The sequence below is a fragment of the Tyto alba genome, unplaced genomic scaffold (genome assembly GCF_018691265.1).
Source record: "Tyto alba isolate M040663 unplaced genomic scaffold, T.alba_DEE_v4.0 Super-Scaffold_19, whole genome shotgun sequence".
NCBI classification, from domain to species: Eukaryota; Metazoa; Chordata; class Aves; order Strigiformes; family Tytonidae; genus Tyto; species Tyto alba.
The window spans coordinates 1,585,295-1,597,764 of NW_024881281.1; the positions used below are offsets into that span (position 1 = coordinate 1,585,295).

A 12,470-nucleotide genomic window follows, 5' to 3' on the forward strand; every position below is an offset into this window, starting at 1 on the left:
TCTGCCAGTGCCAAGTAGCTACTGCCAGATCCTTCTGCAGCTTCTTCATCTCCTCCTTTTCCTGTCATGCTTCTGATTGCACTAGTTCTCTTTTTTGGGTTCTTCCTACTCCTGCAGCAAACACAAATCTTGATCCCATACTCACATTATAACTCAAGTTTCTTCCCTGATTCCTTAATCTCATACCCGTTCTCTTCAACCCTCAGTCTCTGCCTGTCTTCTGCCACAATTCCCACCTCACTGACAGTTCTTTTTCCTTCCTGCTTTTCCTTCCTTCCATCCACTAATACGATCATGATTCTTTCCTTCTTTGCCTGCTTTTTTCATGACACCGCTGGTTTACCCCTTTAGTCTGCTGCCTACTATCAACTTACTCTGTTCCTGTGGGCAGACTGGCTAACTCCTCATCCAGATTCATTCTTCTGTTTCAGTTCTGTTACCTTTCTAGCTGTGAGCAGTTCTACACCAAGTTAGATTCACACGTTTGCTATCTCAGGTTCTCTTTGTAGTGCTTGCACAACCTTTGCTGTTGTCTCCTGTGCTCATGGTCATTTTGTGGAAGGAGAAGGTAACTGCAATGCAGCATCCCCCAACCCTGCCCTTTAGCTCTTTCTGTCACCACTGGGAGATGTTCTCAGTTCATCTCCTGGGTACTAGGTTGTCATCACTGATCTGTCAGTTTGCTCTTATTCTTCTCCCAGCCTTTCGCCTCCAGTTTTAGAAATGCCTGACATAATCCTCTGTCCCTCCTCCCTTTGAGCTCTGAGGTCTGAATATGTGGTTTATGGCAGATTCATTGGAATGTTGATTTGTTTTTTTCCATCTCCAATTAACTCATTTTCTAATGACTCCCAGTTGTGGACTAAGCTTGCAGGCTCCTTCTAACTTAATATTCCTTACTACACAAACCACCTTTGACATGGGTAGTTGCACTTTTCTGATCTAGCACTCTCTTGGCTGCCGTGATGCTGTCGTCTTGCTTCTCTGTTGCTTCTTTACTTGACCTTTCAGCCAAGTTTGTGGAGTGATATAATGGAAGATGAGTTGGGGATTCTTTCAAACTCGTAGAACCATCTCTTGTGTTAAAAATGTTTATTACAGATGCACAGGATGTTTAAAGCTTTGTCATTATGCAGTTTTAGCACTTGTGACCATAGCGCAACAGATCAGCTTTAACCCAAGAAGGAGCCTGTGAAAAGCTTCTCATGTTTCCTGAAGATAGCAAAGTTCTGCTGTAGTGAGACCAGACACAGACATCTCCCCAGAAGTATGGAAAAATCACTGCTCTATTAGAATGAAGAAACTAAAAGTTGTGGTGGTTTTGGATAAATTTTAGGCGTGTTCTGGTTGTTTGTAATAGGACAAAGTGGAGTGTGTTTCTGTGATGTGAGAAATCACAGCTAGTCATCAGAGAAGACCTTTACTGAATACTTCATGCAATATTTTGACTTAGAGAAATAGTATCACATAAGTTATTTAAAAAGTGATGTTGCTAGTTTATTGGGGATAAATTGAAACAGTTCTCATATTCGAACATATAATACAAACTTCATATATTTGTACACAAAGTTAAAACACAATAAATACAATTCAAATCTCAATCTGGTTCAAAAGCAATGAAGCTGGTTTAAGAAGCGCTTGATGGAAAAAAACTGTAAGGGCATTTTGAGAGGGACTAGTTCCTGATTCAGTAATTGCATCAAGGTTGTGACTGAATTATGGTTTCCTTAAAAAAGCAACTTGTTTGTTTATAGCTGTGTAGCACCTTATGATATGGTATATTTATTATACTAACAGTCCTTTCCTTTTTTTCCTCTAATGATCTTTGAAAATGGGCAGATTTCTGTCCTTTTATCCCCTTCAGCTCCTATTGCCATGATTTCTGGTCAAAGGAGTAAAACCAGTCTTGACACTATTTATAAGAAGCTATTTAACACAATCTTATTCCCTTCTAGAACTGCAAGTTGCTACAGCATTCCCTGTACGATAAAAGGAAAAACCCTAAGACCTGAATTCAGCTTTCCTATGTTAAAATTCATATTGCTGTTTGAAAGCTATGTTTTTGCCTTCTGTTAATGATGTAAAAAAGATGAAAGTTGAGTTTTTACCAGAGTATGGATTAAATCTCAACTACAAAATTGGTTAAAATGGGTTTGTGTGACTTGGATGGTTCTTTGTTTTCCTCTTCGTTATCTGTTTCTTTATTGAGTTTCTCGGTAGTTTCATCCTGGGTCTTCCTTTGGATTGCAGCGTCTCTCCCCGGTACGAAGTTTTGCATTGCCAAGTCAGCCCCAGTTGGCTCCTTGGGCATCCTCTGCCACGTGCCCGCTGCTGTTGGCCACAGACTGTTAGTCGCCAGAAGATCACCATTGCTTCTGGGCCTACGTTTTCCTTGCTGAGTTTTTTTGAGATAGGACATTTTATTTGCTACTACGACTGTTGACAGAAATAAGAAGGTGCAGATAAGCACAAGTACTGCTATTATAATGAAGCAAATCAGTATGAGAGACTTATTGTCTTCACATGTTTCTTTTGTCATTGTACTTTTGGGTTTGCTGGTATTCCTGGGTCCTCCAGAGGCAGAAACAGCACTTCTGGCAGGGGAAGATGTTGAATTTTGGGCCATTGTGGAGGATGGGGATTGCAGGGTACTCATCTGTATTTCAGAAGTAGTCGTGTTGCTGCTTAAACTGATGCTCAGAGGAGAGCTTGTATTGGCTTCTGTTATATTCTGGCTTCCTCCTGAGTTTTGGCCGACAGGATTCCAGGTTTCATTTATAACCCTAGAATAATTGGTACGGTTTGCACTTGTTTGCAAACACACAGAAAAGATTATCATGACAGGGAAGGTGAAGTGTGTTTTACTATGTATCTTCGTCTTCATCTTCCTATTTAGTCACCTGCAAAAATACAAATTATGGTATTAGTTCAGCAAATGCTAGTCCTTAGAGGTTTGAATCTGACTTCTCAGGGAATAGTAGGCAGCAGCCTTTTTGGTGGAAAAAAAAAAAAAATGTAACGACCTCGTTTTTAGTGAACGTAGGAGGACAAGTTCAAGTACTTCATATTCTGAAAGAATAGGTTGTCTTGAACTTCTGACAGTTTGAGGTTTATAGAAAATGCATGAAGATTAAAAAAGGACTGGAGCAAAGAGTAAGGGAAGTGTTTCCTATTAACCACTCGGTGATGTAGAAGCAGACTCCGTGGTAGTTCCTCCTCTTTAAAGCTGGCCACATTACAACTTCAAGTTTGTCACTTCTGCTTTTACACAGTGAAAAGAGAAACCCGTGTAAAGTTTAGAGACTGCTGCTTCTTACTTTCTGGTATTCCCCTGAATGCGGGAAATGTAACCATGGTTGTAAAGATGGTCAAGTGAAAAACTTTAAAACGTTCCTGTAAGCAACAGCAGTAACTTATTTTACTTGTTTATATTTCTTAGCAAAGCTGTCTGGGGTACTTCATAAATGGCTAGGAAAATCTTTGCTCTCTAATTTTTCTGCTTTATTGTACAAAAAGCTATTTATCACAAATGTGCTTCTCAAATTTTTCTCACAAACATGTTACAGATTGTGACATTTTCTTTAAAATGCCTGAGATACTGATGCAGATAATATTACCATGAGCATGATCTGTTTCACGGTTGTGTAGTATTCAAATGCGTATCTACTGGGTTTGCCTGGGGGGCAGGAAACTGATCTTTAGGACCGTCTGGTGCAAAGATAACCACCTCAAGGTAATAGTGACAACTCCGATAAGCAGCAAACCTTGCTCCAGTTTGCACATGGGAGACACATGTGGAGTTTAAGGCTCATTATCCCATCCAATGTCTCTCTCTTTAACCTGTCTCTATTAAGAGAACAAAATGTTTCCTTTGAATGGTACAGTCTACATTTGGTTCAAATACAGATACTATAGAGAGTGACCAAAAGTAACAGTGCTACTTTTATAAATACATTTGTTCTTGAAACTATTACTTTAAAGGTAACAAAGTATATCTGTGTGTTTGCAAGATTAGGTAATTTTGAAATATTCCAGACATTACTTACTTCTAGCAGTCAAAAGTTAACATGCCTACCAAAGAACCTTATATTCACTGCCAAAAATCAGAGGGGTGAGCTGTGCCTATCTTGTCACATCCAAGTGGCAGCACTTCAAATTGCTGAAGTGCTCCAGGAAAATGAAGGAAGTGCTGTGCCTGGTGTGTAACCAGGGAACAAACTATGGGTGTCTCTCCTCACGTGACAGAGGAGCGGCAAAACATTTATGTATCTTCGACTTTGCAGTTTGCCCGTAACATAAAATCAGACTCCGTTCGGAGATGGATCCTTATTGTTAAGTTTGAACTAGAAACCATCTTAGTGTTCAACTGCAGCTCAGGTAGAACATTTATCTTTATATGGTAAAGGTTGCCTGGAGGATGCCTTGTAGCGTATTTTAAAAAGGAAAAATGGCAAAAAACAGCAAAAAACTTTTTTTTTTTTTTGGAAACAAAACAACACTTTACATTAAATTTCTGCATGGCATGCAGAACTGAGATACGTTTGCTGGTACAGATAAACTTTTAACATTACTGTCTGAGAGTTGCAACTCTCTCTCTGCCTACTCCCTCCGACAGTACAGTAAGTTCAGTGTTAATTCTAGCATTCTAGACCAGATGTGCTTTTCTTAAAAATAAACAAACTGATGTTGTTAAGGGCTTTGCTTATAATCAGGAGAGCAAAGGAACTGATCATTAAAGGGCTGCTTTTTTCTTTTTAGTTGAACTCTTTGTGCCTACGTATTGATCGGGTCTGTAGTACATAGGAACAACAGAGCTAAGTGGTGACTGTCACTGTTAATTCTTCAGAGTCTTATTGTGAATAACATTTAACATTACTAAAAATACAGCTATATCAGCTTCCTTAATTCAGTTGGAGATAGTATTTGTACAGATTCTTACTGGTTTTGAGTTACTTGACTTTCTTTAAAAATATTTTTGCTTATGATTTACTACAAAATTTAAGAAACTTTGAAGCTGAACTTTAAAATAGGAGAAGTAAAACATGTACTTACCTTGCCAAGATGTAGTAAAAAGAAAATTGGTGTTTCAGGTATTTAGTCCTTTAGCAATAAAATTTCTTTGTACTTATATTTGCTCTTAGCATGCCAACGACCATTAACATAAAGCAAGTAGATTTAGACAATGCTGGTATTTTTTAAGCAAATCTGTAACTGAAATTATAGGTCCTTTACTCTAAGTGGAGAACTAAAACCACAGAGATGACACACTTCCTTTTTGTAACAACTATACCATGACACGTTAGAGGGGGAAAAACACCAACTTGCCCAAATTAGCTCTCAGAACAACAGGAAGTAACACAAGGGGGAAAAAAAAAAGCATCTTCAGCAGACAAATATTCTACATTCATGAAATTCATCTCGATTATCCTGCACTCAGGTGGTTTACTTCAGATGTTATCAAGAGCAGTGTTCCCAACACACTCAAAACTTACATAGATGCTCACAGTATTTCTTAGCTCTCTCCGTAGCCTGTTGCTTTACCTTGAAAGAATTGACTTGTTGCTAGCTTGAAACAGTGATGGGTATTTAAAAATACCTTAGAAGTTCACGAGCTACTGTTGCATTTGGTTTTTAATTAATTTTTCCTAGTAGAATTAGTCTGCTGTGCTACCTCTGGAGACTTGGTTTAGGCAGACGTGCTGTCCAGTCTCAGAATTCAGAGAACCGTTAAACAAGAGCAAAAGGTTCTTAATATTCATATATTATCTGAATCTTTTTCTGGAAAGAGTTGTTTTGTAGGCAAATCCTCTGTACTACTCAGAGGACGGACCATTCTTAGAAACACTTCACCAAGCACTCGGGTGTGCTGCAGTGTGTAACAAATGAAATGAGTTTGAGACCCTTTGAAAACGTTGGTATGTGGATTCTTAATTAAGACTTCTGAAATAAATGGGTTTTTCCACATATAAAATAGATATAATTTGAATCTCTAAGGAGGTTTAAAAGTTAATTGGAGGGACTTACTTTTATTTTTAAAGAAATTGAGCTCTTTTCCTGGAATCCAGTTTTGATTCAGTGTTGCTCTTCAGCATGAATTTTATTTTTTTTTCTTTTAGTTGAATAAGCCTCCTGTCTGTCTGGAAGTTACTTGGCTGTGGTAGGTTGTGTGGCACTTCAAAATGCAGTTAAATCCCAAGTCAAGCTTCATCATACTGGGCACTAAATTTGGTTGGAGTGAGAGCCATAAAAGAATAGTGACAGATGCCTTTAGGCTGTAGCTGCCAGTCCAGTGTCCTTGCTTTGGATCAGTGGTATTTTTAGAACTGTGACAAACCAGTCTGGTTTAGTGTAGTAGTAGTGTGTATAATGCACCACTCGGATGTTTGAAATGTGGATCTAAAAATGCAAACCCAACAATGTCTGTCTTGTTTTCTTACAGATTCAAGACTGGCCAGATCAACGGAGATTTATTGATATACCATGTACTGCTAACTCTGAAGCCATACTATGCAAAGCCATATGAAATTGTGGTGGACCTCACACACGCTGGCCCCAGTAATCGCTTTAAAACAGACTTTCTTTCTAAATGGTTTGTAGTTTTTCCAGGCTTTGCTTATGAAAATGTCTCAGCAGTTTTTATTTATAACTGTAACTCTTGGGTCAGAGAATACACCAAATACCATGAAAGGCTCTTGACAGGTTTGAAAGGAAGCAAAAGGCTTATTTTCATAGACTCTCCGGGGAAGCTGGCGGAGCACATCGAGCACGACCAGCAGAAACTCCCAGCAGCTACCTTGGCTTTGGAGGAGGACTTGAAAGTATTCCACAATGCTCTCAAACTGGCTCATAAAGACACCAAAGTTTCTATTAAAGTAAGTCCTTTTAACGCTGCTCCTAGTGAATTGTTACATGTTTATAAGGATTTGAATGTGATTTTACTGTCTTGTAATTCTCCTCTCCTGTCTCAAGGAGAAGTCGCCGCTTACTGGTCAGCTTCTTTAGGAAGTATAACATTTCATACGTTTATCTTTATAAAATTACAACTGTCAGACTCTTCTCTCTTCGTATTGTTAGCAATAGGTGCTGAACTGTTTTTCTGTTCTCTTTTTAAGGTTGGGTCAACAGCTGTGCAGGTGACATCGGCAGAACGAACAAGAGTCCTGGGCCAAACAGTGTTTTTAAATGATATATACTATGCCTCTGAAATTGAGGAAATATGTCTTGTCGATGAGAACCAGTTTACCTTAACGATTGCCAACCAAGGCACACCGCTCACCTTCATGCATCAGGAGTGTGAAGCCATCGTTAGGTCCATCATTCATATACGGACACGGTGGGAGCTGTCACAGCCAGACTCCATCCCACAGCACACTAAAATTCGTCCCAAGGATGTCCCTGGAACACTACTGAACATAGCGCTGCTCAACCTGGGAAGCTCAGACCCCAGTTTGCGGTACAGACCTTTTAAACTAATACCAACTTTGATCAAAAATACGTGAATTTTTTCCAAGGTTTCCTTAGTGTCAGGTCATCTCTCTCGAACAAAACAGTTTTTCTTTCACCACAGCTCCGTAAAATGTACTCTTTAATATAAAGAAAGGTTGGGTTTTCCAAAGGTGAAGAAAGGCAGACGTGCTGTCAGAGTAACTGAAGGCATGTAGGAAGCTTGATTTCCCTTTATAAGGAGAAGTACTTCTGCTGTGCAATACAAGTTATTAGGTACATTTGATTCTCCTGGTGGTGGACGACCTGCCTGCTGAGGTGGGCGCGGTGCCTCCGGAGCAGGCTCTGGGCCCGGGTCAGGAGGGACCGCCCAGGCTTGGCTGTCCCTCTCCCAGCAGCTCAGGTGCACGTGGAAATACTCAGGATTTCCTGGAACTGAAAGCCAGTCTGAGAAGTCAAGTACAAAGGCCTTCACGCATACTCTTTTGCCTCATCAGAAATTGTTTAAAGCAATTTCTTTCATTTCTCCAAGGCAAATGTTTTTGTCTCTGAATCTTAACTGATGCAGGGGGAAAGTTCAGGATTTAAATGTGATGTCTTATATGATGGTATTGATTTGATTTTTAAAATGTCAATACTACTACTGTGATGCCTTGGTGTAATGTCTGTCTTCTAAAATGTACAAGAAAACTCTTACAAGTCCCATTGCTTGCTTTGTTACAGGTCTGCTGCCTATAATCTTCTATGTGCCTTAACCTGTACCTTTAATTTAAAGATTGAGGGCCAGTTACTGGAAACTTCAGGTCTGTGTATTCCTGCCAACAACACGCTATTTATTGTATCTATTAGTAAGACTCTTGCAGCTAACGAGCCACACCTTACCTTAGAGTTCTTGGAAGAGTGTATTTCTGGATTTAGCAAATCTAGTAAGTAACATTTGTATTCCTTAACGCTAACCATGAATTTGAAGCTTTAGGTTGGTAGCTGTCTAGCTTAGTCAGTTAAGCTTCCTCATGTTACTGAGTCACAATAAGTTTAAATTGCAAATGCTTCATAGAGCTGTTTTAGCTATTTTCAAGATTATCTATTTATATCTGTTTCTTAATAATCAAGTTGTGTAATACTCTGAAGCCAGGCAGCTTCACAAATTGGAATGGCATCTGTTGGAACAAAACCATTACTTTTCACATTTGCCTGTTGCATGTGCCCTTTCCTTTCTCATTAAGTAGATTAAAAAAAAAAAAAAAAAAGCAACTGCCTTTTAAACTTTGAAATTAACGTTAAAAACAATTTTACTAGACATCTGATTTGTTTAGAGGATTAATTTCATTCAGAGCGATCACAATACAAATTATTTGTTTCATATCACTGTTGATAGTTTTGTACAGTGAGTATTTTGGATGGATCTTTATCAGGCTGTTAGTAATTCACCAGAAGTAGAGAATATTACAGAATAAAAATCAAAATTTGAGGTCCATGATAGCAAAGGTTTTAACTCTAGAACGTACATATACAGAGGAGTTGCAGGGTTCTCTAGTCATATCAAAATTAATCTTTTCAGATTAGTTATATCTCTGCTGTACATCTGGTTCTGCTGCACTGCTGCTTTTTTTCCAGGCACGATACAGCTCTGACTGCACTGTTGGAAGCTGTTTAGTATTTACATTCTCAAAATTAAAAAGAAATTATCTTAAGTAGTCTCATCTAATTCTGAATGTACACATCTTTGTCGCATCTCTTAATAAGATATTAAAGTGTCAACATCTCCTTGCCAGATTCCTACAGATGTTTCTTCTTTTTGAAGCTCGTCTGTCTGCTCGGTATTATTTGCTCAGCTCTGATAGTAGTTACATAGACAACAAAGCTGAATGGAAAGGTGCTCACAAAGAATTATTTACTTATAAATAGAGACCAGTGCTGATTTTGTGTTACATGGTGAATTTTTATTTCAGGTATTGAACTGAAACATCTTTGTCTGGAATACATGACTCCCTGGCTGTCCAATCTGGTCCGGTTCTGTAAACACAATGACGATGCGAAGCGCCAGCGAGTCACTGCTATTCTTGATAAGCTTATAACAATGACAATAAATGAAAAACAGATGTATCCTTCCATTCAAGCTAAGATATGGGGAAGTCTTGGACAGGTACAAATTCTGCATAGTTTATTGCAATTTATTTCTAAGCAGTTTGTAGAGTTTTTAGCTGCTCAAATGTTAATGCAGAAAAATAAAATGGATCTTGACGTGACCTAAGTATATTAACTGTATGGAGGGTACTGTGCAAGTTCTTCTGAAGTTTCCATTCTATAAAACACTTCATTAACGAACTCTGGCTTCTAGGAATGCGTTCTGGCCCTCACTGAGAATTGAAAATTAAAAGTATTTGGTATTACTAGTAATTATTTCATCAAAATCCGTGAATGTATGGGTACTGAATGGAAAGAACAAAGTACTAACATTGAGGTGAATTAGGCATTGAAAGAACTCTCTTTTTTTTTTTTTTTTTTGTACTTTTGAAGCAGACACATTTTAATTACTGTTAAATAGAATATCAGTCCTCCTGTTGATGATTAGCTTAACACGTAGCCAAATTTTGTCCTCATCCTCCCTGCAAAGTAAAGAGAATGAAGAAAATAAAGCTGACTTCATACATGCCATTCATGAAAGAGGTGTTTGGAGAAACAGGACCAGCTTTGCTTGCCCTGACCTGGCTTGCTCACAAACTTTGTATCAACTTCCTCATTGTCATACTATTTTTATTTTTTTTAACTGTCATGCAAGCTGACGCAGCCCAGCATCACAAAGCTCTTCTCGGAGAATGTGGGAGAACTGTCAAATGGATGCATGAGTGCTTTTTCTTGCTTTGGTCCAATTGGCAAAACCCCAAAACCAGCCAACCAACCAAAAAAACACACTAATGTATTTTGAAAGTTTATATCACATTGAGAGCAATATGACTGTTATGTCCAGTATGAAAGTCTGTTAACAGGTAAATATGGAGAAACACAAAATCAAAAGATGAAGTATTTCACAGCTGTTGGTGGAAATTTTACTATTGATTTAGTTGACCGAAAATTGCAACCAATTTTCATAATATCAAGAGAGCTGAATTTGAACCATTACTGAAATAGCATTAATCTTAGCCTGCATGTTACATTTAGAGTTCTCTGTGCACTTGGACAGATCTGATTCTTACCTGTATATATTAAATGGGGTTTGGGAGGGTGATTTTCTTTTTTTTTTTTTTTTAACATTAGGTGAAACTTGTTTTACTGGTTGTCATATTCACACATGGCTGGTGCTCTAAGCAAAATCTTTGACACATGAGATCTTGCTTGTTTTCTTGGAAGTATGCTTTTCCCTCCACTTCAAATCCAGTTTCTTCTTACTAGGTTCAGCATTTTATGCATAGCTATACTTTAAAATACAATACAAACTAAATTATAGTTTCTCCACAGTTCTGAAGCACTTTGATCTGGAGTAAGACCTGATGGAATTCAGCTTTACATTTCTAAAATTCACATTAGGCTTTTTTCCAAGAGGATAACAAATCACTAAAACTGATGCTTCAATTTATGGTAGCTATGCATCTTCAACTAAATAAAAAAAAAAAACCTGAATGATGATTTAAAAAGTGGTTTACTGTGGAAAAATAAATTTAACCTGACTGATTTTTTTTTTTTTTTTTTTTCTGTAACAGATAACAGATCTCCTTGATGTAGTGCTGGACAGTTTCATCAAAACTAGTGCCACAGGGGGCCTAGGGTCCATAAAAGCTGAGGTTATGGCAGACACAGCTGTGGCGCTTGCTTCTGGAAATGTAAAATTGGTTTCAAGCAAAGTGAGTTCCCTCTTTGCCTTAATTTTCTTTTATATAATAATTTCAACTTATATAATAATGTGATGCTGAGATACTTTCTGATAACTCAGTACAGGCCATAATGCAAAAAAAACTATGATAAAATAGGTTTCGAGCAATAGATAAGTCCAATGCTAAATTGTAATGGTTTTTACTGAAATTTTGAGCTGTGCTCTTTGACTAAAACAAAATGGTTGCTTTCTTTCCAGGTGATTGGAAGAATGTGTAAAATAATCGACAAGACGTGTCTGTCTCCAACACCTACGCTGGAACAGCACCTGATGTGGGATGATATTGCAATTCTAGCACGTTACATGCTGATGCTCTCCTTTAACAATTCTCTGGATGTGGCAGCACATCTCCCCTACCTCTTCCATGTAGTTACTTTACTGGTGGCCACTGGTCCCCTTTCTCTCAGAGCTTCCACTCATGGTCTCGTCATCAACATCATTCATTCTCTTTGCACTTGTTCACAGCTTCACTTTAGTGGTAAGTTGTGGTGGTTTTTCAGATTTTCAGTTAAGCTGATAGCTCCTTAGTTTGGTTAAGAAATACTTGGATTGTCTTTATCTCTTTAAACTATCCTGAGAGTTTGAAAATACCGTGTTGTAGTTTGTCTTGCATGCAAACCAGAGTGGCGATACGATCTACAACAAATGAGTATAGAATGAGAAAATTACTATCTGGTTTAAAGCAGGTGCATAAAGTAAATTGTTTGTCTAAAAGGTTTTAGAAAAAAGAGAAGTACCAGAAAGTTCCTATAATGCGGAGAAAGGAGAAAATACGTCTGTGCTAAAACTGGCTGATGTGCATCCTTTGAATGGTTACATAATCTGGTAACAAAAATAACAATTACATAAGGGAATTGTGAAATTATACTGTTAAAACAGGTATTTTGCATACTGCTGTATTTTAGCAGTCCTAAAATAATTGGTATTAGCAAATATGTAGCTGTCACTTCTTACCACAGAAGTACAGTACAAACCCAGGCTAGATTTTGTGCAGAAAGAAATGGAAAAGTTTATGTAATCTTGTCTTTCTTTTTAAGTGTCTGAAAGCTCATTTTGTATCTATATATATTGACAGAGTAAGTGTGTGAACACACACACACACACACGTACATATATATGTATAAAGGAAAGCTTTGCTTTGATGCAGAGAGAAAGG

At 38.0% G+C, this 12,470-nt stretch overlaps 2 protein-coding genes across 6 annotated transcripts in view; one reads left to right on the forward strand and one right to left on the reverse strand.

Annotated features, from left to right (window-relative positions):
• The window catches only part of NF1 (neurofibromin 1), a 104,669-nt gene that overhangs the window by 69,965 nt on the left and 22,234 nt on the right, over positions 1 to 12,470 (forward strand). For all 5 annotated transcript variants that reach the window (XM_042791408.1, XM_042791410.1, XM_042791409.1 and 2 more), the window contains 6 exons: positions 6,440 to 6,872; positions 7,113 to 7,453; positions 8,167 to 8,369; positions 9,396 to 9,589; positions 11,145 to 11,285; positions 11,513 to 11,792. In XM_042791408.1, coding sequence (XP_042647342.1) covers positions 6,440 to 6,872; positions 7,113 to 7,453; positions 8,167 to 8,369; positions 9,396 to 9,589; positions 11,145 to 11,285; positions 11,513 to 11,792 — 1,592 coding nt within the window. The remainder of the gene's footprint in view (positions 1 to 6,439; positions 6,873 to 7,112; positions 7,454 to 8,166; positions 8,370 to 9,395; positions 9,590 to 11,144; positions 11,286 to 11,512; positions 11,793 to 12,470) is intronic.
• Positions 1,078 to 5,223, reverse strand: EVI2A (ecotropic viral integration site 2A). The gene is made up of 2 exons (XM_033004875.2): positions 5,053 to 5,223; positions 1,078 to 2,900 (listed from the first exon to the last, which is right to left on the reverse strand). Exon 2 carries the CDS (start codon positions 2,882 to 2,884, stop codon positions 2,120 to 2,122), a length of 765 nt encoding a protein of 254 aa, XP_032860766.2. The 5' UTR covers positions 2,885 to 2,900; positions 5,053 to 5,223; the 3' UTR covers positions 1,078 to 2,119.